The sequence below is a fragment of the Taudactylus pleione genome, unplaced genomic scaffold (assembly GCF_031769625.1).
Source record: "Taudactylus pleione unplaced genomic scaffold, aTauple2 ptg002315l, whole genome shotgun sequence".
NCBI lineage: Eukaryota > Metazoa > Chordata > Amphibia > Anura > Myobatrachidae > Taudactylus > Taudactylus pleione.
This window is the reverse complement of record NW_028286706.1, coordinates 72107-96022: the sequence shown is the minus strand read 5'-3', so window position 1 is coordinate 96022 and position 23916 is coordinate 72107. Positions and strand designations below refer to the sequence as shown.

At 51.9% G+C, this 23916-nt stretch overlaps 1 protein-coding gene across 1 annotated transcript in view; it reads left to right on the top strand.

Moving 5' to 3' along the window:
* Positions 1–23916, top strand: part of LOC148431383 (disks large homolog 4-like) — a gene marked incomplete at its 3' end in the record, with an annotated part of 136258 nt that overhangs the window by 78234 nt on the left and 34108 nt on the right. Inside the window, exons 2-3 of the mRNA XM_088466036.1 lie at positions 1502–1555; positions 15323–15373. Of these exons, the coding sequence (XP_088322162.1) occupies positions 1502–1555; positions 15323–15373 (105 nt within the window). The remainder of the gene's footprint in view (positions 1–1501; positions 1556–15322; positions 15374–23916) is intronic.

Sequence of the window (23916 nt, the reverse complement as noted above, 5' to 3'; positions counted from 1 at the left end):
TGAAGTCAGTACAGGAATAGTAGAGAGATACAGGACAGGATGGAGGTGTAGTGACAGAGCTGTGTGTGTGTGTGTGAGGTCAGTACAGGAATAGTAGAGAGATACAGGACAGGATGGAGGTGTAGTGACAGAGCTGTGTGTGTGTGAGGTCAGTACAGGAATAGTAGAGAGATACAGGACAGGATGGAGGTGTAGTGACAGAGCTGTGTGTGTGTGAGGTCAGTACAGGAATAGTAGAGAGATACAGGACAGGATGGAGGTGTAGTGACAGAGCTGTGTGTGTGTGTGTGAGGTCAGTACAGGAATAGTAGAGAGATACAGGACAGGATGGAGGTGTAGTGACAAAGCTGTGTGTGTGTGTGTGTGGTCAGAACAGGAATAGCAGAGAGATACAGGACAGGATGGAGGTGTAGTGACAGAGCTGTGTGTGTTTTGGGTCAGTACAGGAATAGTAGAGAGATACAGGACAGGATGGATTTGTAGTGACAGAGCTGTGTGTGTGTGTGTGTGGTCAGAACAGGAATAGCAGAGAGATACAGGACAGGATGGAGGTGTAGTGACAGAGCTGTGTGTGTGAGGTCAGTAGAGGAATAGTAAAGAGATACAGGACAGGATGGAGGTGTAGTGACAGAGCTGTGTGTAAGGTCAGTACAGGAATAGTAGAGAGATACATGACAGGATGGAGGTGTAGTGACAGAGCTGTGTGTGGGGTCAGTACAGGAATTGTAGAGAGATACAGGACAGGATGGAGATGTAGTGACAGAGCTGTGTGTGTGTGTGGGGTTAGTACAGGAATAGTAGAGAGATACAGGACAGGATGGAGGTGTAGTGACAGAGCTGTGTGTGTGTGTGTGGTCAGTACAGGAATAGTAGAGAGATACAGGACAGGATGGAGGTGTAGTGACAGAGCTGTGTGTGTGTGTGGGGTTAGTACAGGAATAGTAGAGAGATACAGGACAGGATGGAGGTGTAGTGACAGAGCTGTGTGTGTGTGTGTGGTCAGTACAGGAATAGTAGAGAGATACAGGACAGGATGGAGGTGTAGTGACAGAGCTGTGTGTGTGAGGTCAGTACAGGAATAGTAGAGAGATACAGGACAGGATGGAGGTGTAGTGACAGATGTGTGTGTGTGGGGTCAGTACAGGAATAGTAGAGAGATACAGGACAGGATGGAGGTGTAGTGACAGAGCTGTGTGTGGGGTCAGTAGAGGAATTGTAGAGAGATACATGACAGGATGGAGGTGTAGTGACAGAGCTGTGTATGAGGTCAGTACAGGAATAGTAGAGAGATACAGGACAGGATGGAGGTGTAGTGACAGAGCTGTGTGTGTGTGTGTGTGTGGGGTTAGTACAGGAATAGTAGAGAGATACAGGACAGGATGGAGATGTAGTGATAGAGCTGTGTGTGTGTGTGTGGGGTTAGTACAGGAATAGTAGAGAGATACAGGACAGGATGGAGGTGTAGTGACCCAGTTAAGTTTACCTTTTTTTTATTTTGCAGGCCAGTTCCCCTCCTGTGATTGTAAATACTGATACATTGGAAGCACCAGCATATGTAAGTACTAACAAGAATTGTGAAAAGGGTGCCATGAGCCTGTCCCTCCCCCTGCAGGGTGACATAGACAGAAGGGAGCTAGGAGCCTGTTCCTCCTCCTGCAGGGTGACATAGACAGAAGGGAGCTAGGAGCCTGTTCCTCCTCCTGCAGGGTGACATAGACAGAAGGGAGCTAGGAGCCTGTCCCTCCCCCTGCAGGGTGACATAGACAGAAGGGAGCTATGAGACTGTCCCTCCCCCTGCAGGGTAACAGACAGAAGGGAGCTATGAGCCTGTCCCTACCCCCTGCAGGGTGATACAGACAGAAGGGAGATAGGAGCCTGTCCGTCCCCCTGCAGGGTAACACAGACAGAAGGAAACTATGAGCCTGTTGCTCCCCCTGCAGGGTGACAGAGACAAAAGGGAGCTAGGAGCCTGTTCCTCCCCCTGAAGGGTGACACAGACAGAAGGGAGATAGGAGCCTATCCCTCCCCCTGCAGGGTGACACAGACAGAAGGGAGCTATGAGCCTGTCCCTCCCCCTGCAGGGTGACACAGACAGAAGGGAGCTAGGAGCCTGTTCCTCCTCCTGCAGGGTGACATAGACAGAAGGGAGCTAGGAGCCTGTTCCTCCTCCTGCAGGGTGACATAGACAGAAGGGAGCTAGGAGCCTGTCCCTCCCCCTGCAGGGTGACACAGACAGAAGGGAGCTATGAGCCTGTCCCTCCCCCTGCAGGGTGACACAGACAGAAGGGAGCTAGGAGCCTGTTCCTCCTCCTGCAGGGTGACATAGACAGAAGGGAGCTAGGAGCCTGTTCCTCCTCCTGCAGGGTGACATAGACAGAAGGGAGCTAGGAGCCTGTCCCTCCCCCTGCAGGGTGACATAGACAGAAGGGAGCTATGAGACTGTCCCTCCCCCTGCAGGGTGACAGACAGAAGGGAGCTATGAGCCTGTCCCTCCCCCTGCAGGGTGACACAGACAGAAGGGAGATAGGAGCCTGTCCGTCCCCCTGCAGGGTAACACAGACAGAAGGAAACTATGAGCCTGTTGCTCCCCCTGCAGGGTGACACAGACAGAAGGGAGCTAGGAGCCTGTTCCTCCCCCTGAAGGGTGACACAGACAGAAGGGAGATAGGAGCCTATCCCTCCCCCTGCAGGGTGACACAGACAGAAGGGAGCTATGAGCCTGTCCCTCCCCCTGCAGGGTGACACAGACAGAAGGGAGCTAGGAGCCTGTTCCTCCCCCTGCTGGGTGACACAGACAGAAGGGAGATAGGAGCCTATCCCTCCCCCTGTAGGGTGACACAGTGACACAGACAGAAGGGAGCTAGGAGCCTGTCCCTCCCCCTGCAGGGTGACACAGACAGAAGGTTGCTAGGAGCCTGTCTCTCCCCCTGCAGGGTGACACAGACAGAAGGGAGCTTTGAGCCTGTCCCTCCCCCTGCAGGGTAACATAGACAGAAGGGAGCTATGAGACTGTCCCTCCCCCTGCAGGGTGACAGACAGAAGGGAGCTATGAGCCTGTCCCTCCCCCTGCAGGGTGACACAGACAGAAGGGAGATAGGAGCCTGTCCCTCCCCCTGCAGGGTAACACAGACAGAAGGAAACTATGAGCCTGTTGCTCCCCCTGCAGGGTGACACAGACAGAAGGGAGCTATGAGCCTGTCCCTCCCCCTGCAGGGTGACACAGACAGAAGGGAGCTATGAGCCTGTCCCTCCCCCTGCAGGGTGACACAGACAGACGGGAGCTAGGAGCCTATTCCTCCCCCTGAAGGGTGACACAGACAGAAGGGAGATAGGAGCCTATCCCTCCCCCTGCAGGGTGACACAGACAGAAGGGAGCTATGAGCCTGTCCCTCCCCCTGCAGGGTGACACAGACAGAAGGGAGCTAGGAGCCTGTTCCTCCCCCTGAAGGGTGACACAGACAGAAGGGAGATAGGAGCCTATCCCTCCCCCTGCAGGGTGACACAGACAGAAGGGAGCTATGAGCCTGTCCCTCCCCCTGCAGGGTGACACAGACAGAAGGGAACTAGGAGCCTGTCCCTCCCCCTGCAGGGTGACACAGACAGAAGGGAGCTAGGAGCCTGTTCCTCCCCCTGAAGGGTGACACAGACAGAAGGGAGATAGGAGCCTATCCCTCCCCCTGTAGGGTGACACAGTGACACAGACAGAAGGGAGCTAGGAGCCTGTCCCTCCCCCTGCAGGGTGATACAGACAGAAGGTTGCTAGGAGCCTGTCTCTCCCCCTGCAGGGTGACACAGACAGAAGGGAGCTTTGAGCCTGTCCTTCCCCCTGAAGGGTGACACAGACAGAAGGGAGATATGAGCCTGTCCCTCCCCCTGCAGGGTGACACAGACAGAAGGTTGCTAGGAGCCTGTCTCTCCCCCTGCAGGGTGACACAGACAGAAGGGAGCTTTGAGCCTGTCCTTCCCCCTGCAGGGTGACACAGACAGAAGGGAGCTATGAGCCTGTCCCTCCCCCTGCAGGGTGACACAGACAGAAGGTAGCTAGGAGCCTGTCCCTCATCCTGCAGAGTGACACAGACAGAAGGGAGCTAGGAGCCTGTTCCTCCCCCTGAAGGGTGACACAGACAGAAGGGAGATAGGAGCCTATCCTTCCCCCTGAAGGGTGACACAGACAGAAGGGAGATAGGAGCCTATCCCTCCCCCTGCAGGGTGACACAGACAGAAGGGAGCTAGGAGCCTGTTCCTCCCCCTGAAGGGTGACACAGACAGAAGGGAGATAGGAGCCTGTCCCTCCCCCTACAGGGTGACACAGTGACACAGACAGAAGGGAGATAGGAGCCTATCCCTCCCCCTGCAGGGTGACAAAGTGACACAGACAGAAGGGAGCTAGGAGCCTGTCCCTCCCCCTGCAGGGTGACACAGACAGAATTGAGATAGGAGCCTATCCCTCCCCCTGCAGGGTGACACAGTGACACAGACAGAAGGGAGCTAGGAGCCTGTCCCTCCCCCTGCAGGGTAACACAGACAGAAGGGAGCTTTGAGCCTGTCCATCCCCCTGAAGGGTGACACAGACAGAAGGGAGATAGGAGCCTGTCCTTCCCCCTGCAGTGTGACACAGACAGAAGGGAGCTATGAGCCTGTCCCTCCTCCTGCAGGGTGACACAGACAGAAGGGAGCTAGGAGCCTGTCCCTCCCCCTGCAGGGTGACAAAGACAGAAGGAAGCTATGAGCCTGTCCCTCCCCCGCAGGGTGACACAGACAGAAGGGAGCTATGAGCCTGTCCTTCCCCCTGCAGGGTGACACAGACAGAAGGGAGCTAGGAGCCTGTCCCTCCCCCTGCAGGGTGACACAGACAGAAGGGAGCTAGGAGCCTGTCCCTCCCCCTGCAGGGTGACACAGACAGAAGGGAGCTAGGAGCCTGTCCCTCCCCCTGCAGGGTGACAGACAGAAGGGAGCTAGGAGCCTGTCCCTCCCCCTGCAGGGTGACACAGACAGAAGGGAGCTAGGAGCCTGTCCCTCCCCCTGCAGGGTGACACAGACAGAAGGGAGCTAGGAGCCTGTCCCTCCCCCTGCAGGGTGACACAGACAGAAGGGAGCTAGGAGCCTGTCCCTCCCCCTGCAGGGTGACACAGACAGAAGGGAGCTAGGAGCCTCCCCCTCCCCCTGCAGGGTGACACAGACAGAAGGGAGCTATGAGCCTGTCCCTCCCCCTGCAGGGTGGCACAGACAGAAGGTAGCTATGAGCCTGTCCCTCATACTGCAGGGTGACACAGACAGAAGGGAGCTAGGAGCCTGTTCCTCCCCCTGAAGGGTGACACAGACAGAAGGGAGATAGGAGCCTATCCCTCCCCCTGCAGGGTGACACAGACAGAAGGGAGCTAGGAGCCTGTTCCTCCCCCTGAAGGGTGACACAGACAGAAGGGAGATAGGAGCCTGTCCCTCCCCCTACAGGGTGACACAGTGACACAGACAGAAGGGAGATAGGAGCCTATCCCTCCCCCTGCAGGGTGACACAGTGACACAGACAGAAGGGAGCTAGGAGCCTGTCCCTCCCCCTGCAGGGTGACACAGACAGAATTGAGATAGGAGCCTATCCCTCCCCCTGCAGGGTGACACAGTGACACAGACAGAATGGAGCTAGGAGCCTGTCCCTCCCCCTGCAGGGTGACACAGACAGAACGTTGCTAGGAGCCTGTCCCTCCCCCTGCAGGGTGACACAGACAGAAGGGAGCTTTGAGCCTGTCCATCCCCCTGAAGGGTGACACAGACAGAAGGGAGATAGGAGCCTGTCCTTCCCCCTGCAGTGTGACACAGACAGAAGGGAGCTATGAGCCTGTCCCTCCCCCTGCAGGGTGACACAGACAGAAGGGAGCTAGGAGCCTGTCCCTCCCCCTGCAGGGTGACAAAGACAGAAGGAAGCTATGAGCCTGTCCCTCCCCCGCAGGGTGACACAGACAGAAGGGAGCTATGAGCCTGTCCCTCCCCCGCAGGGTGACACAGACAGAAGGGAGCTATGAGCCTGTCCTTCCCCCTGCAGGGTGACACAGACAGAAGGGAGCTAGGAGCCTGTCCCTCCCCCTGCAGGGTGACACAGACAGAAGGGAGCTAGGAGCCTGTCCCTCCCCCTGCAGGGTGACACACAGAAGGGAGCTAGGAGCCTGTCCCTCCCCCTGCAGGGTGACACAGACAGAAGGGAGCTAGGAGCCTGTCCCTCCCCCTGCAGGGTGACACAGACAGAAGGGAGCTAGGAGCCTCCCCCTCCCCCTGCAGGGTGACACAGATAGAAGGGAGCTATGAGCCTGTCCCTCCCACTGCTGTGTGACACAGACAGAAGGTAGCTATGAGCCTGTCCCTCCTCCTGCAGGGTGACACGGACAGAAGGGAGCTAGGAGCCTGTCCCTCCCCCTGTAGGGTGACATAGACAGAAGGGAGCTAGGAGCCTGTCCCTCCCCCTGCAGGGTGACATAGACAGAAGGGAGCTATGAGACTGTCCCTCCCCCTGCAGGGTGACAGACAGAAGGGAGCTATGAGCCTGTCCCTCCCCCTGCAGGGTGACACAGACAGAAGGGAGATAGGAGCCTGTCCGTCCCCCTGCAGGGTAACACAGACAGAAGGAAACTATGAGCCTGTTGCTCCCCCTGCAGGGTGACACAGACAGAAGGGAGCTAGGAGCCTGTTCCTCCCCCTGAAGGGTGAAACAGACAGAAGGGAGATAGGAGCCTATCCCTCCCCCTGCAGGGTGACACAGACAGAAGGGAGCTATGAGCCTGTCCCTCCCCCTGCAGGGTGACACAGACAGAAGGGATCTAGGAGCCTGTTCCTCCTCCTGCAGGGTGACATAGACAGAAGGGAGCTAGGAGCCTGTTCCTCCTCCTGCAGGGTGACATAGACAGAAGGGAGCTAGGAGCCTGTCCCTCCCCCTGCAGGGTGACATAGACAGAAGGGAGCTATGAGACTGTCCCTCCCCCTGCAGGGTGACAGACAGAAGGGAGCTATGAGCCTGTCCCTCCCCCTGCAGGGTGACACAGACAGAAGGGAGATAGGAGCCTGTCCGTCCCCCTGCAGGGTAACACAGACAGAAGGAAACTATGAGCCTGTTGCTCCCCCTGCAGGGTGACACAGACAGAAGGGAGCTAGGAGCCTGTTCCTCCCCCTGAAGGGTGACACAGACAGAAGGGAGATAGCAGCCTATCCCTCCCCCTGCAGGGTGACACAGACAGAAGGGAGCTATGAGCCTGTCCCTCCCCCTGCAGGGTGACACAGACAGAAGGGAGCTAGGAGCCTGTTCCTCCCCCTGCTGGGTGACACAGACAGAAGGGAGATAGGAGCCTATCCCTCCCCCTGTAGGGTGACACAGTGACACAGACAGAAGGGAGCTAGGAGCCTGTCCCTCCCCCTGCAGGGTGACACAGACAGAAGGTTGCTAGGAGCCTGTCTCTCCCCCTGCAGGGTGACACAGACAGAAGGGAGCTTTGAGCCTGTCCCTCCCCCTGCAGGGTAACATAGACAGAAGGGAGCTATGAGACTGTCCCTCCCCCTGCAGGGTGACAGACAGAAGGGAGCTATGAGCCTGTCCCTCCCCCTGCAGGGTAACACAGACAGAAGGAAACTATGAGCCTGTTGCTCCCCCTGCAGGGTGACACAGACAGAAGGGAGCTATGAGCCTGTCCCTCCCCCTGCAGGGTGACACAGACAGACGGGAGCTAGGAGCCTATTCCTCCCCCTGAAGGGTGACACAGACAGAAGGGAGATAGGAGCCTATCCCTCCCCCTGCAGGGTGACAGAGACAGAAGGGAGCTATGAGCCTGTCCCTCCCCCTGCAGGGTGACACAGATAGAAGGGAGCTAGGAGCCTGTTCCTCCCCCTGAAGGGTGACACAGACAGAAAGGAGATAGGAGCCTATCCCTCCCCCTGCAGGGTGACACAGACAGAAGGGAGCTATGAGCCTGTCCCTCCCCCTGCAGGGTGACACAGACAGAAGGGAGCTAGGAGCCTGTCCCTCCCCCTGCAGGGTGACACAGACAGAAGGGAGCTAGGAGCCTGTTCCTCCCCCTAAAGGGTGACACATACAGAAGGGAGATAGGAGCCTATCCCTCCCCCTGTAGGGTGACACAGTGACACAGACAGAAGGGAGCTAGGAGCCTGTCCCTCCCCCTGCAGGGTGACACAGACAGAAGGTTGCTAGGAGCCTGTCTCTCCCCCTGCAGGGTGACACAGACAGAAGGGAGCTTTGAGCCTGTCCTTCCCCCTGAAGGGTAACACAGACAGAAGGGAGATAGGAGCCTGTCCTTCCCCCTGCAGGGTGACACAGACAGAAGGGAGCTATGAGCCTGTCCCTCCCCCTGCAGGGTGACACAGACAGAAGGTAGCTAGGAGCCTGTCCCTCATCCTGCAGGGTGACACAGACAGAAGGGAGCTAGGAGCCTGTTCCTCCCCCTGAAGGGTGACACAGACAGAAGGGAGATAGGAGCCTATCCCTCCCCCTGAAGGGTGACATAGACAGAAGGGAGATAGGAGCCTATCCCTCCCCCTGCAGGGTGACACAGACAGAAGGGAGCTAGGAGCCTGTTCCTCCCCCTGAAGGGTGACACAGACAGAAGGGAGATAGGAGCCTGTCCCTCCCCCTACAGGGTGACACAGTGACACAGACAGAAGGGAGATAGGAGCCTATCCCTCCCCCTGCAGGGTGACAAAGTGACACAGACAGAAGGGAGCTAGGAGCCTGTCCCTCCCCCTGCAGGGTGACACAGACAGAATTGAGATAGGAGCCTATCCCTCCCCCTGCAGGGTGACACAGTGACACATACAGAAGGGAGCTAGGAGCCTGTCCCTCCCCCTGCAGGGTGACACAGACAGAAGGGAGCTTTGAGCCTGTCCATCCCCCTGAAGGGTGACACAGACAGAAGGGAGATAGGAGCCTGTCCTTCCCCCTGCAGTGTGACACAGACAGAAGGGAGCTATGTGCCTGTCCCTCCCCCTGCAGGGTGACACAGACAGAAGGGAGCTAGGAGCCTGTCCCTCCCCCTGCAGGGTGATAAAGACAGAAGGAAGCTATGAGCCTGTCCCTCCCCCGCAGGGTGACACAGACAGAAGGGAGCTATGAGCCTGTCCCTCCTCCTGCAGGGTGACACAGACAGAAGGGAGCTAGGAGCCTGTCCCTCCCCCTGCAGGGTGACAAAGACAGAAGGAAGCTATGAGCCTGTCCCTCCCCCGCAGGGTGACACAGACAGAAGGGAGCTATGAGCCTGTCCTTCCCCCTGCAGGGTGACACAGACAGAAGGGAGCTAGGAGCCTGTCCCTCCCCCTGCAGGGTGACACAGACAGAAGGGAGCTAGGAGCCTGTCCCTCCCCCTGCAGGGTGACACAGACAGAAGGGAGCTAGGAGCCTGTCCCTCCCCCTGCAGGGTGACAGACAGAAGGGAGCTAGGAGCCTGTCCCTCCCCCTGCAGGGTGACACAGACAGAAGGGAGCTAGGAGCCTGTCCCTCCCCCTGCAGGGTGACACAGACAGAAGGGAGCTAGGAGCCTGTCCCTCCCCCTGCAGGGTGACACAGACAGAAGGGAGCTAGGAGCCTGTCCCTCCCCCTGCAGGGTGACACAGACAGAAGGGAGCTAGGAGCCTCCCCCTCCCCCTGCAGGGTGACACAGACAGAAGGGAGCTATGAGCCTGTCCCTCCCCCTGCAGGGTGGCACAGACAGAAGGTAGCTATGAGCCTGTCCCTCATCCTGCAGGGTGACACAGACAGAAGGGAGCTAGGAGCCTGTTCCTCCCCCTGAAGGGTGACACAGACAGAAGGGAGATAGGAGCCTATCCCTCCCCCTGCAGGGTGACACAGACAGAAGGGAGCTAGGAGCCTGTTCCTCCCCCTGAAGGGTGACACAGACAGAAGGGAGATAGGAGCCTGTCCCTCCCCCTACAGGGTGACACAGTGACACAGACAGAAGGGAGATAGGAGCCTATCCCTCCCCCTGCAGGGTGACACAGTGACACAGACAGAAGGGAGCTAGGAGCCTGTCCCTCCCCCTGCAGGGTGACACAGACAGAATTGAGATAGGAGCCTATCCCTCCCCCTGCAGGGTGACACAGTGACACAGACAGAAGGGAGCTAGGAGCCTGTCCCTCCCCCTGCAGGGTGACACAGACAGAACGTTGCTAGGAGCCTGTCCCTCCCCCTGCAGGGTGACACAGACAGAAGGGAGCTTTGAGCCTGTCCATCCCCCTGAAGGGTGACACAGACAGAAGGGAGATAGGAGCCTGTCCTTCCCCCTGCAGTGTGACACAGACAGAAGGGAGCTATGAGCCTGTCCCTCCCCCTGCAGGGTGACACAGACAGAAGGTAGCTATGAGCCTGTCCCTCCTCCTGCAGGGTGACACAGACAGAAGGGAGCTAGGAGCCTGTCCCTCCCCCTGCAGGGTGACAAAGACAGAAGGAAGCTATGAGCCTGTCCCTCCCCCGCAGGGTGACACAGACAGAAGGGAGCTATGAGCCTGTCCCTCCCCCGCAGGGTGACACAGACAGAAGGGAGCTATGAGCCTGTCCTTCCCCCTGCAGGGTGACACAGACAGAAGGGAGCTAGGAGCCTGTCCCTCCCCCTGCAGGGTGACACAGACAGAAGGGAGCTAGGAGCCTGTCCCTCCCCCTGCAGGGTGACACACAGAAGGGAGCTAGGAGCCTGTCCCTCCCCCTGCAGGGTGACACAGACAGAAGGGAGCTAGGAGCCTGTCCCTCCCCCTGCAGGGTGACACAGACAGAAGGGAGCTAGGAGCCTGTCCCTCCCCCTGCAGGGTGACACAGACAGAAGGGAGCTAGGAGCCTCCCCCTCCCCCTGCAGGGTGACACAGATAGAAGGGAGCTATGAGCCTGTCCCTCCCACTGCTGTGTGACAGAGACAGAAGGGAGCTATGAACCTGTCCCTCCCCCTGCAGGGTGACACAGACAGAAGGGAGCTATGAGCCTGTCCCTCCCCCTGCAGGGTGACACAGACAGAAGGTAGCTATGAGCCTGTCCCTCCTCCTGCAGGGTGACACGGACAGAAGGGAGCTAGGAGCCTGTCCCTCCCCCTGTAGGGTGACATAGACAGAAGGGAGCTAGGAGCCTGTCCCTCCCCCTGCAGGGTGACCCAGACAGAAGGGAGCTATGAGCCTGTTCCTCCCCCTGCAGGGTAACACAGACAGAAGGGAGCTATGAGCCTGTCCCTCCCCCTGCAGGGTGACACAGACAGAAGGGAGCTATGAGCCTGCCCCTCCCCCTGCTGTGTGACACAGACAGTAGGGAGCTAGGAGCCTGTCCCTCCCCCTGCAGGGTGACACAGACAGATGGGAGCTATGAACCTGCCCCTCCCCCTGCAGGGTGACACAGACAGAAGGGAGCTATGAGTCAATCCCTCCCCCTGCAGGGTGACACAGACAGAAGGGAGCTATGAGCCTGCCCCTCCCCCTGCAGGGTGACACAGACAGAAGGGAGCTATGAGCCTGCCCCTCCCCCTGCAGGGTGACACAGACAGAAGGGAGCTAGGAGCCTGTCCCTCCCCCTGCAGGGTAACACAGATAGAAGGGAGCTAGGAGCCTGTCCTTCCCCCTGCAGGGTGACACAGACAGAAGGAAACTATGAACCTGCCCCTCCCCCTGCAGGGTGACACAGACAGAAGGGAGCTATGAGCCTGTCCCTCCCCCTGCAGGGTGACACAGACAGAAGGGAGCTATGAGCCTGTCCCTCCCCCTGCAGGGTGACACAGATAGAAGGGAGATAGGAGCCTATCCCTCCCCCTGCAGGGTGACACAGTGACACAGACAGAAGGGAGCTTTGAGCCTGTCCATCCCCCTGAAGGGTGACACAGACAGAAGGGAGCTATGAGCTTGTCCCTCCCCCTGCAGGATGACACAGACAGAAGGGAGCTATGAGCCTGTCCCTCCTCCTGCAGGGTGACACAGACAGAAGGGAGCTAGGAGCCTGTCCCTCCCCCTGCAGGGTGACAAAGACAGAAGGAAGCTATGAGCCTGTCCCTCCCCCGCAGGGTGACACAGACAGAAGGGAGCTAGGAGCCTGTCCCTCCCCCTGCAGGGTGACACAGACAGAAGGGAGCTAGGAGCCTGTCCCTCCCCCTGCAGGGTGGCACAGACAGAAGGGAGCTAGGAGCCTGTCCCTCCCCCTGCAGGGTGACACAGACAGAAGGGAGCTAGGAGCCTGTCCCTCCCCCTGCAGGGTGACAGACAGAAGGGAGCTATGAGCCTCCCCCTCCCCCTGCAGGGTGACACAGATAGAAGGGAGCTATGAGCCTGTCCCTCCCACTGCTGTGTGACACAGACAGAAGGAAACTATGAACCTGCCCCTCCCCCTGCAGGGTGACACAGACAGAAGGGAGCTATGAGCCTGTCCCTCCCCCTGCAGGGTGACACAGACAGAAGGTAGCTATGAGCCTGTCCCTCCTCCTGCAGGGTGACACAGACAGAAGGGAGCTAGGAGCCTGTCCCTCCCACTGCAGGGTGACACAGACAGAAGGGAGCTAGGAGCCTGTCCCTCCCCCTGCAGGGTGACCCAGACAGAAGGGAGCTATGAGCCTGTTCCTCCCCCTGCAGGGTGACACAGACAGAAGGAAGCTATGAGCCTGCCCCTCCCCGTGCAGGGTGACACAGACAGAACGGAGCTATGAGCCTGCCCCTCCCCCTGCTGTGTGACACAGACAGAAGGGAGCTAGGAGCCTGTCCCTCCCACTGCAGGGTGACACAGACAGTAGGGAGCTAGGAGCCTGTCCCTTCCCCTGCAGGGTGACACAGACAGATGGGAGCTATGAACCTGCCCCTCCCCCTGCTGTGTGACACAGACAGAAGGGAGCTATGAGTCTATCCCTCCCCCTGCAGGGTGACACAGACAGAAGGGAGCTATGAGCCTGCCCATCCCCCTGCAGGGTGACACATACTGAAGGGAGCTAGGAGCCTGCCCCTCCCCCTGCAGGGTGACACAGACAGAAGGGAGCTAGGAGCCTGTTCCTCCTCCTGCATTGTAACACAGATAGACGGGAGCTAGGAGCCTGTCCCTCCCCCTGCAGGGTGACACAGACAGAAGGAAACTATGAACCTGCCCCTCCCCCTGCTGTGTGACAGAGACAGAAGGGAGCTATGAGCCTGTCCCTCCCCCTGCAGGGTGACACAGACAGAAGGGAGCTATGAGCCTGTCCCTCCCCCTGCAGGGTGACACAGACAGAAGGGAGCTATGAGCCTGTCCCACCCCCTGCAGTGTGACACAGACAGAAGGGAGCTATGAGCCTGTCCCTCCTCCTGCAGGGTGACACAGACAGAAGGGAGCTATGAGTCTGTCCTTCCCCCTGCAGGGTGACACAGACGGAAGGGAGCTATGAGCCTGTCCCTCCCCCTGTAGGGTGACAGTGACACAGACAGAAGGGAGCTATGAGCCTGTCCCTCCCGCTGTAGGGTGACACAGACAGAAGGGAGCTAGGAGCCTGTCCCTCCCCCTGTAGGGTGACATAGTGACACAGACAGAAGGGAGCTAAGAGCCTGTCCCTCCTGCTGTAGGGTGACACAGACAGAAGGGAGCTAGGAGCCTGTCCCTCCCCCTGTAGGGTGACAGTGACACAGACAGAAGGGAGCTATGAGCCTGTCCCTCCCGCTGTAGGATGACACAGACAGAAGGGAGCTATGAGCCTGTCCCTCCCCCTGTACGGTGACATAGTGACACAGACAGAAGGGAGCTAGGAGCCTGTCCCTCCCCCTGTAGGGTGACACAGACAGAAGGGAGCTAGGAGCCTGTCCCTCCCCCTGTAGGGTGACAGTGACACAGACAGAAGGGAGCTATGAGCCTGTCCCTCCTGCTGTAGGATGACACAGACAGAAGGGAGCTAGGAGCCTGTCCCTCCCCCTGTAGGGTGACATAGTGACACAGACAGAAGGGAGCTATGAGCCTGTCCCTCCCCCTGTAGGGTGACACAGACAGAAGGGAGCTATGAGCCTGTCCCTCCCCCTGTAGGGTGACAGTGACACAGACAGAAGGGAGCTATGAGCCTGTCCCTCCCGCTGTAGGGTGACACAGACAGAAGGGAGCTAGGAGCCTGTCCCTCCCCCTGTAGGGTGACATAGTGACACAGACAAGGGAGCTAAGAGCCTGTGCCTCCTGCTGTAGGGTGACACAGACAGAAGGGAGCTAGGAGCCTGTCCCTCCCCCTGTAGGGTGACAGTGACACAGACAGAAGGGAGCTATGAGCCTGTCCCTCCCGCTGTAGGATGACACAGACAGAAGGGAGCTAGGAGCCTGTCCCTCCCCCTGTAGGGTGACATAGTGACACAGACAGAAGGGAGCTATGAGCCTGTCCCTCCCCCTGTAGGGTGACACAGACAGAAGGGAGCTAGGAGCCTGTCCCTCCCCCAGTAGGGTGACAGTGACACAGACAGAAGGGAGCTATGAGCCTGTCCCTCCCGCTGTAGGGTGACACAGACAGAAGGGAGCTAGGAGCCTGTCCCTCCCCCTGTACGGTGACATAGTGACACAGACAGAAGGGAGCTAGGAGCCTGTCCCTCCCCCTGTAGGGTGACACAGACAGAAGGGAGCTAGGAGCCTGTCCCTCCCCCTGTAGGGTGACAGTGACACAGACAGAAGGGAGCTATGAGCCTGTCCCTCCTGCTGTAGGATGACACAGACAGAAGGGAGCTAGGAGCCTGTCCCTCCCCCTGTAGGGTGACATAGTGACACAGACAGAAGGGAGCTAGGAGCCTGTCCCTCCCCCTGTAGGGTGACATAGTGACACAGACAGAAGGGAGCTATGAGCCTGTCCCTCCCCCTGTAGGGTGACACAGACAGAAGGGAGCTAGGAGCCTGTCCCTCCCCCTGTAGGGTGACAGTGACACAGACAGAAAGGAACTATGAGCCTGTCCCTCCCGCTGTAGGGTGACACAGACAGAAGGGAGCTAGGAGCCTGTCCCTCCCCCTGTAGTGTGACATAGTGACACAGACAGAAGGGAGCTATGAGCCTGTCCCTCCCCCTGTAGGGTGACACAGACAGAAGGGAGCTAGGAGCCTGTCCCTCCCCCTGTAGGGTGACAGTGACACAGACAGAAGGGAGCTATGAGCCTGTCCCTCCCGCTGTAGGGTGACACAGACAGAAGGGAGCTATGAGCCTGTCCCTCCCCCTGTAGGGTGACACAGACAGAAGGGAGCTAGGAGCCTGTCCCTCCCCCTGTAGGGTGACAGTGACACAGACAGAAGGGAGCTATGAGCCTGTCCCTCCCGCTGTAGGGTGACACAGACAGAAGGGAGCTAGGAGCCTGTCCCTCCCCCTGCAGGTTTTCATATTTATTTATTTTCCTCTTTCAGGTTAACGGAACAGAGGCTGAGATGGAGTATGAAGAGATCACCTTGGAGAGAGTAATAGTTATCTGTCTATCTATCTATCTATCTATCTATCTCATGTCTAACTATCTATATAGCTCTTTATCTCATATCTATCTATCTACCTATCTATATAATATATATGTATCTTATCTATCTAACATCTATCTATCTTTATCATATCTATCTATCTATATATCTATCTATCTATATATCTCATATCTATCTATATCATAACTATCTATCTGTTGGTCTGTCTGTCAGTCTATATATCTATCTCATATCTGTCTATATATCTCATATCTATCTCTCTATCTATATATCTATCTTTCTCATATCTATCTATCTATATAGCTCTCTATCTCATATCTATCTCTCAAGCTATCTCTGTATCTATCTATCTATCTATCTATCTTTCTCTCTATCAATCTTTATATCTATCTCATATCTATCTATCTTCAGGGTCCATAGGGCTCCACAGTGGAGAACATTGGTTGTAGGTGCGACTTGGAGGACCGGACACCAACAGCAATCGTTTTCAATTCCAGGATGCCCTAGTCCTTCCCCTGATACCCCGCCCACAACCTGAGGGCACTTTAGTTTTCGACACCCTCTCAAAGGATGGTACATTTGGGAGCCCTTCTGGACTCTTGAGTTCAGAGATTCTTCCTAATGGCGGACAAGATTTCAGCACTACAGCACAGACTATGCAGATTTCTTCACAATCGCAGAGTGTCTATTCACTCTGCAATGCAGACCTTGGGATCAATGGAGTCTACCTTCAACATGGTGGTGTTCTCCCAGCTTCACTCCAGGCCTCCCAACACCTGATCATCTCCAGTTGGAATGGGCTATCCTATATGCTCAAATCCCATATGATGAGCCTCCCCCCAGAGGTTTGCCTATCCCTAGCCTGGTGGCTACAGACTTCCCATTTGAACCGGGGTCATCCCTTGTGGATCCCAGACTGGGCTCTCCTCACCACGGATGCAAGCCTCTGTGGGTGGGGTGCAGTAACCGGCCAGCACTCCTTCCAGGGCCGATGGTCCCTAGTTGAGGCAGTGTTGCCAAACAACATTCTAGAACTTCGAGCCATCTAACTAGCTCTCACTCTGGCTCAGATTATTCTGAAAAACAGGCCAGTACAAGTACAGTCCGAAAACGCCACGGCTGTGGCCTACCTCAATCACCAAGGGGGCACACAAAGTCAGTCTGCAATGATAGTAGTGTCACACATTCTCAACTGGGCCATACGCAATCTCCCAGCCATCCCCTCAGTGTTCATCCCAGGGATTCTCAAATGGGAGGCGGATTTACTCAGCCGTCATGACCTGCATGCAGAGAATGGTCTCTACATCCAGAAGTCTTTCAGCTTGTAGTGGACAAATGGGGTCTTCCGGAGGTGGATCTCATGGCCTCCAGAACAAAGAACCCCGACACGGCCTTCATAGATGCATTGTCAGTGAAATGGAATTTCCATTTAGCATATATCTTCTCTCCAATATCCCTGCTTCCTCAAGTGCTTCGAAAGGTGAGACAGGAGGTAGGCACAGTCATGTTAATAGCTCTGGCCTGGCTCAGATGTCACTGGTACTCCAATCTTCAAAGGCTCTCCATAGATGTTCCTCTTCAGCTTCCTCTATGAGTAGACCTGTTGTCGCAGGGTCCATGTCTACATCCGGACCTAGCCCGTCTGTCTTTAATGGCTTGACTCTTGAGACATCCCTCCAAACGGCTAAGGGTTTTTCCAGCTCTGTTGTGCAGACCATGCTAAAAGCACCTAAACCAACCAGGATTTGTCACAGAATATAGCATACATATTTCCAATGGTGTGCACCAAGAAACTATGACCCTCAGGTGTTTAAGGTTTCTTGAATTCTTTCCTTTCTTCAAGCTGGATGAATCTAGGCCTTCGCCTAGCATCTCTGAAAGTGCAGGTCTCTGCTTTGTCTATCTGGTTTCAGCCCAGAATTTCTCCTTTACCGGATAACCACACCTTCATGCAGGGTGTTCTACGAATACAACCTCCCTTTGTCCCTCCTATGGCTCAATGGGATTTGTCAATGGTTCTTTAAGCACTTCAGGAGCCTCCATTCGAACCCACGGAATCAGTGGATGTCAAATGGCTCACTGCGAACACTGGGACTGATTCAGACCCGGTCGCAAGTGCTGAGCGCTCGCAACTGGGTCAGTGGTGGCCCAGAGCGCATGCGCACGACGGAGCCGGCTCCATTGTGCGCATGCGCGAGACCCGGATAGCGACGGGCAATCCATCGCTCTGGGTCTCGTACCAAAGGGGGCGTGCTGTCGATGTTGAGTGACAGCACACCCCCTTTGGTGGGCGGACTGGGGGCGTGGCTGCCCAGACGGTAGGTGTTCCCATGGGAACACCTACCGTCTGGGGCCGGTCCCACTGACATCACAAGTGATGTCAGTGGGAGATCTTTCGGCTCTGTTAGAGCCGAAAGCTCTCTGGGGCTTGCGGCAACGAGACCCTACCGCAAGGGTCTTGTCGCAAGCCCGATGGTCGCAATGGTCTTGACCATCGCAACCATCTTCCTGGCTGCTCGCTATAGCTGTGGGTGGTCACCCACAGCTATGCGAGCGGCCATGAGGCCGCTCTAAAAAACAAGAAGGCCGGCCCTGATTCAGAGCGAGCGCTCTATCAGAGCGTCCGGCTTTGAATCAGGGCCACTGTTTCTTATGGCTATAGCATCTGCCCATAGGGTATCTGATTTACGGGCGCTAAATTCAATACCCTTGATATTTCATCAGGACAGAGCTGTTCTTCAAACACGCCCAGGCTTTCTTCCCAAGGTGGTTTCTTGCTTCCACCTGAATGAGGAAATTGTGGTTCTGGCCTTTAATTCACCAGACTTCTCAACAGGTGAGGCCTCTTTGGATGTGGTCTATGCTCTAAAGATCTACATGGACCGTACTGCTTCATTCTGGAAACTAGACTCCCTCTTTGTCCTATATGGATTCCACAAGAAGGGTGGCCAGCTAACAAACAGACTCTGGCCAGATGGATTCACATGACTATCTCACAGGCTTATACACAGATAGGCCTTACTGTACCAACTACAGTCTCTGCTCATTCTACCTGCTCTGTGGGTCCCTCATGGGCAGCCCAATGTGAAGCCTCAGCTGAACAGCTATGCAAGGCGGCCACCTGGTCTTCTGTCCATATCTTTCTCAGGTTTTATGCTTTTGATACATTTGCCTCTCAGGATGCTTCCTTCGGGAATAGGGTTCTCCTATCAGCTCAGGAGCATTCCCACCCTTGAACAACTGCTTTTGGATATCCCCATTGTCTCCCTGAGGAACCCTATGGAGCCTGAAGAAGAAAAGGAGAGTTATGGTAAAACTTACCTTGGTTAACTCTCTTTCTTCAAAGTCCATAGGGTTCACAGGGCACCCACCCTGATGCTCCTAGCTTCTATGGGTTTTCTTCTCCTGGTCACTTGTTTCCTTCTCTGTCTAAGAGTGTGATTCCTCAGTGTACCAGTCTTCTCTCTTATTCTGCTTCTGCCTTGGGCTTGTTAACGAAACTGAAGTGCCCTCAGCCTGTAGGCAGGGTACAGGGGGAAGGACTGGAGCATCCTGGGATTGAAAAGCTGTGCTGTTGGTGTCTGGTCCTCCAGGTCCCACCTACACCCTGTGGACCCTATGGACTTGGAAGAAAGAGAGATAACCAAAGTAAGTTTTACCATAACTATCTATCTATCTATCTATCTATCTATCTATCTATCTATCTCATATCTATCTATCTCATATCTATCTATCCATCTATCTATCTCATATCTATCTATCTATCTCATTTCTATCTATATATCTATTAATCTCCCTTATATCTACCTATCTCATTTATATCTATCTATATCTATTTTATATCTATCTATCTATCTCTCTATCTCTCATGTCTATCTATCTACAGCCATGGCCAAAAGTTTTGAGAGTGACACAAATATTGCTTTTCACAAAGTTTGCTGCTTCAGTGTTTTTAGACCTTTTTGTCAGATGGTACTATGGTATACTGAGGTAACATTACAGCATTTCATAAGTGTGAAAGGCTTTTATTGACAATTTCATTAACTTTATGCAAAGAGTCAATATTTGCAGTGTTGACCCTACTTTTTCAAGACCTCTGGAATTTGCCCTGACATGCTGTCCAATCAACTTCTGGGCCACATACTGAGTGATGGCCGCCCATTCTTGCCTAATCAGAGCTTGGAGTTTGTTTTAAAGGGGAGAGAAAGAAAAGACTCCTATCGGGGCACACTCCTGTACTATATTAATAACTACAGAATTAGTATTGAAAAATTGGACAAACTGATAGCACCTATGTGAAGGTCATAATCACATGTGAAAATTACATTATATCTCGGTTGGCAGACAAGCCACCATAAATTTACCCATTGCTGATATATCTGAAATTGATGTGATGATATTATATTAAAACTAAAGTTTATTAAATTCTTTAAAATAAAACATAGACACTCAAAATCAACCTATTAAACATAGACAGCATAGACAAATATGGACATTGATAGTGTAAGATACACTATATCTAATAACAGTGATCCACTATATCCAGGTCTGTTTGGCAATACTAGAAATATAGTTATAGATATTTGCTGATAATATGCACACTTAAAATAGACAATTGATGACAGTGCCACCCTAATTAGTACACATACAATATTTCACTAATCACAGAAATCATACATCTGGTGTTGGGGGTATAGTTATAGATATTTACTAATAATATACACAATTAGAATAGATAATTCTTCAAAATACCACCCTACATAGTACACATATTAAGATGCAATAATGCAATAATCATAGAAACCATACATATGGTGTATCTAGTGAAAATAGTCCCTCTGTAATCCACCGGAACCAGTGAAATGATAAATAGGATGGACCCACCACAACCTTCTATTATGATAATTATTGATGAAGGTGCAATGTACTATTGTCTAGGGTAAGATATTCTGAGATTAAGTGGATCCACCTGTATATTAGATATACAAGTAACATGTGAATATAAAAAACGTATCACAATTGACATATGAATACAAAAGGAAACAAAAGGCGAAATAATAAACAAATACATACAACATACAAGAGGTATATTGATACCACAATATTAAAATGCTGAACACCACAGATACCACCTATATATATAATCTTGAAGTAATTAGAGGCGCCCCTCTATTCCGATCTGGGAGAGTACATATGGTACTAAATATTTTCCTGGTATAGATACAGGTATAGAGTGGTGTGCTTATATGCCCAGGATCTGCTGTTGCCTGTCTTAGATATTAGAGGACAGGGAATGAGAGTCCCAGGAACTGGCACCAGAAATCAGAGAGCTGCTTCTGCTGTTACAGCCCAGTCTAACCTGTATCCCTGTTGCCATACAGCAGCGCAGGGAATCCAGGCAGCTGGCTATAATGAGAGAGCAGGAAACAGTAGAAGGAAGAAAGTACCTGCCAATATTATCCCCCTTCTGTATGATCGTCCGTGGTGCAGGGGTCCAGAGTGCGCACTATGGAGCCCACCAGCAGGCTTTCCGACGTGCGTTTCGCCAGGGCTTTATCAAAGGAAGCACCATGCTGTCATGTGCGTGCCGGGATTAAATAGCGCCAGCTGTAAGCTGATAGGTTGCTGTTTATTATTGACAGCATAATCCACCAATGGGCATGTGGTATTGAATAAAAGGGAGGGAGCAGTATATATTGTCCAGCTGATATCATCTGTCTCTTAAGCAAGGAGCTGGCCTGATCGTCAGCTGTGTCAATTTCACTGCTAATCTAAGGCAAACTATCATTATGTCACCCAAATCCAAATAATGAAAAATAGTAATGGCAATATATAACGTTGCCCACTATATACTAAGTTGGTGCCTATGATTAAATATAACACAACAAACAGGATAAACAAAGTAACAATGTAGTGATAACTAACTATATTAGTGTAATAGAGATATCCACCTGTAGTCTTTGTAATCAATATAGATAACAATCTGTAGCTAAATGAAATATCAGCTAGATCCATAGTATTAGAGTTCTATAATAACGGAATTCATCATGATAAATCCGTTGTTACTGATGTGGACCCCTTATAGTTAATTCATTGCCACACAAATATTCTATCAGTATGCAGTATACTACATATTTTGTTGTTTATAATTATTATACATATTCCTTCAGATCAGTGTACACAGATATTAATACCGCATAATGGAAATAAAATGAACTATATTCCCACATATATCCTAAATTAATCTCGGATTAATGTGATTATAGGTAATGATAAAAATAGTGCTATTATGTGAGTGTAGTGATCAAAAGTATAATTTATTAATAAATATATTAATAAATATGTAGATAATAATATCACATGTGACTATAAATGATATGACTATAGTGCTAATGGGTGAATATGGTGATCACAAATACATATCATTTATGAATGATTATGATAATAAAAAATATAATAAAAAATATATAATATATATATAATATGAAAATAAAAAATAAAATATTAGTGAGATTACATAATATATTAGCTGTCAAAAATATAGAAAATAAATAAATAGATAAATAGATAAAAATTTGTGTTAGGAGCATTCTTAAAATAGAAATGCAATAATGTGAGACAAAGTAATAAAATGAAACAAAACATAAAGTGATATTAAAGTGTGATTTATTTAATAACATGTGAAATAAATAGCAATACTTTATTGTGATTCCCTAATACTAAAATAATGGGAATATTATATCAAATGAAGATTAAGGAAATATGATAGAAAAATTATGCAAAAGTGATTATATTTATTTAACCAGAGGTCAATACCAACCTAACCAAATCGGAGTCAAAATATCAATCTCAACTGATGTAAAAATTAGCCTAAATATCAAGAAAAGGGCTATAATTGATGGTTTCATTCATCCCAAAGGGATTGACTGAGCCCATACGAAAGGTCCATTCGCATTCCCTTTTTAAGAGTTCTCGAGTGAGATCTCCTTTTCTGATATTCATTGATACTTTCTCAAGACCAAATGCTGATCCATGATGTTGTAAGAGGAAATGCCGGGCTACCGTAGTAATTTTCTTGAATTTTTGTAAATCGCTAGAAGCATGTTTGATATTACCTATATGTTCTAGTATTCTTTGTTTGAGTGGCCTTGTTGTCATTCCTATATAGTGTTTTTTACAGGTGCATTCAAGACAGTATATTACTGCGCTGGTATTGCAGTTTATATATTGTCGGATCTTATGCTTCTTGCAGTATCGATCAAAAACCTCATTCCATAGTGCGCACTCTGGACCCCTGCACCACGGACGATCATACAGAAGGGGGATAATATTGTCAGGTACTTTCTTCCTTCCACTGTTTCCTGCTCTCTCATTATAGCCAGCTGCCTGGATTCCCTGCGCTGCTGTACGGCAACAGGGATACAGGTTAGACTGGGCTGTAACAGCGGAAGCAGCTCTCTGATTTCTGGTGCCAGTTCCTGGGACTCTCATTCCCTGTCCTCTAATATCTAAGACAGGCAACAGCAGATCCTGGGCATATAAGCACACCACTCTATACCTGTATCTATACCAGGAAAATATTTAGTACCATATGTACTCTCCCAGATCGGAATAGAGGGGCGCCTCTAATTACTTCCATATTATATATATAGGTGGTATCTGTGGTGTTCAGCATTTTAATATTGTGGTATCAATATACCTCTTGTATGTTGTATGTATTTGTTTATTATTTCGCCTTTTGTTTCCTTTTGTATTCATATGTCAATTGTGATACATGTTTTTTATATTCACACGTTACTTGTATATCTAATATACAGGTGGATCCACTTAATCTCAGAATATCTTACCCTAGACAATAGTACATTGCACCTTCATCAATAATTATCATAATAGAAGGTTGTGGTGGGTCCATCCTATTTATCATTTCACTGGTTCCGGTGGATTACAGAGGGACTATTTTCACTAGATACACCATATGTATGGTTTCTATGATTATTGCATCTTAATATGTGTACTATGTAGGGTGGTATTTTGAAGAATTATCTATTCTAATTGTGTATATTATTAGTAAATATCTATAACTATACCCCCAACACCAGATGTATGATTTCTGTGATTAGTGAAATATTGTATGTGTACTAATTAGGGTGGCACTGTCATCAATTGTCTATTTTAAGTGTGCATATTATCAGCAAATATCTATAACTATATTTCTAGTATTGCCAAACAGACCTGGATATAGTGGATCACTGTTATTAGATATAGTGTATCTTACACTATCAATGTCCATATTTGTCTATGCTGTCTATGTTTAATAGGTTGATTTTGAGTGTCTATGTTTTATTTTAAAGAATTTAATAAACTTTAGTTTTAATATAATATCATCACATCAATTTCAGATATATCAGCAATGGGTAAATTTATGGTGGCTTGTCTGCCAACCGAGATATAATGTAATTTTCACATGTGACATAGGTGCTATCAGTTTGTCCAATTTTTCAATATTATTTCTGTAGTTATTAATATGG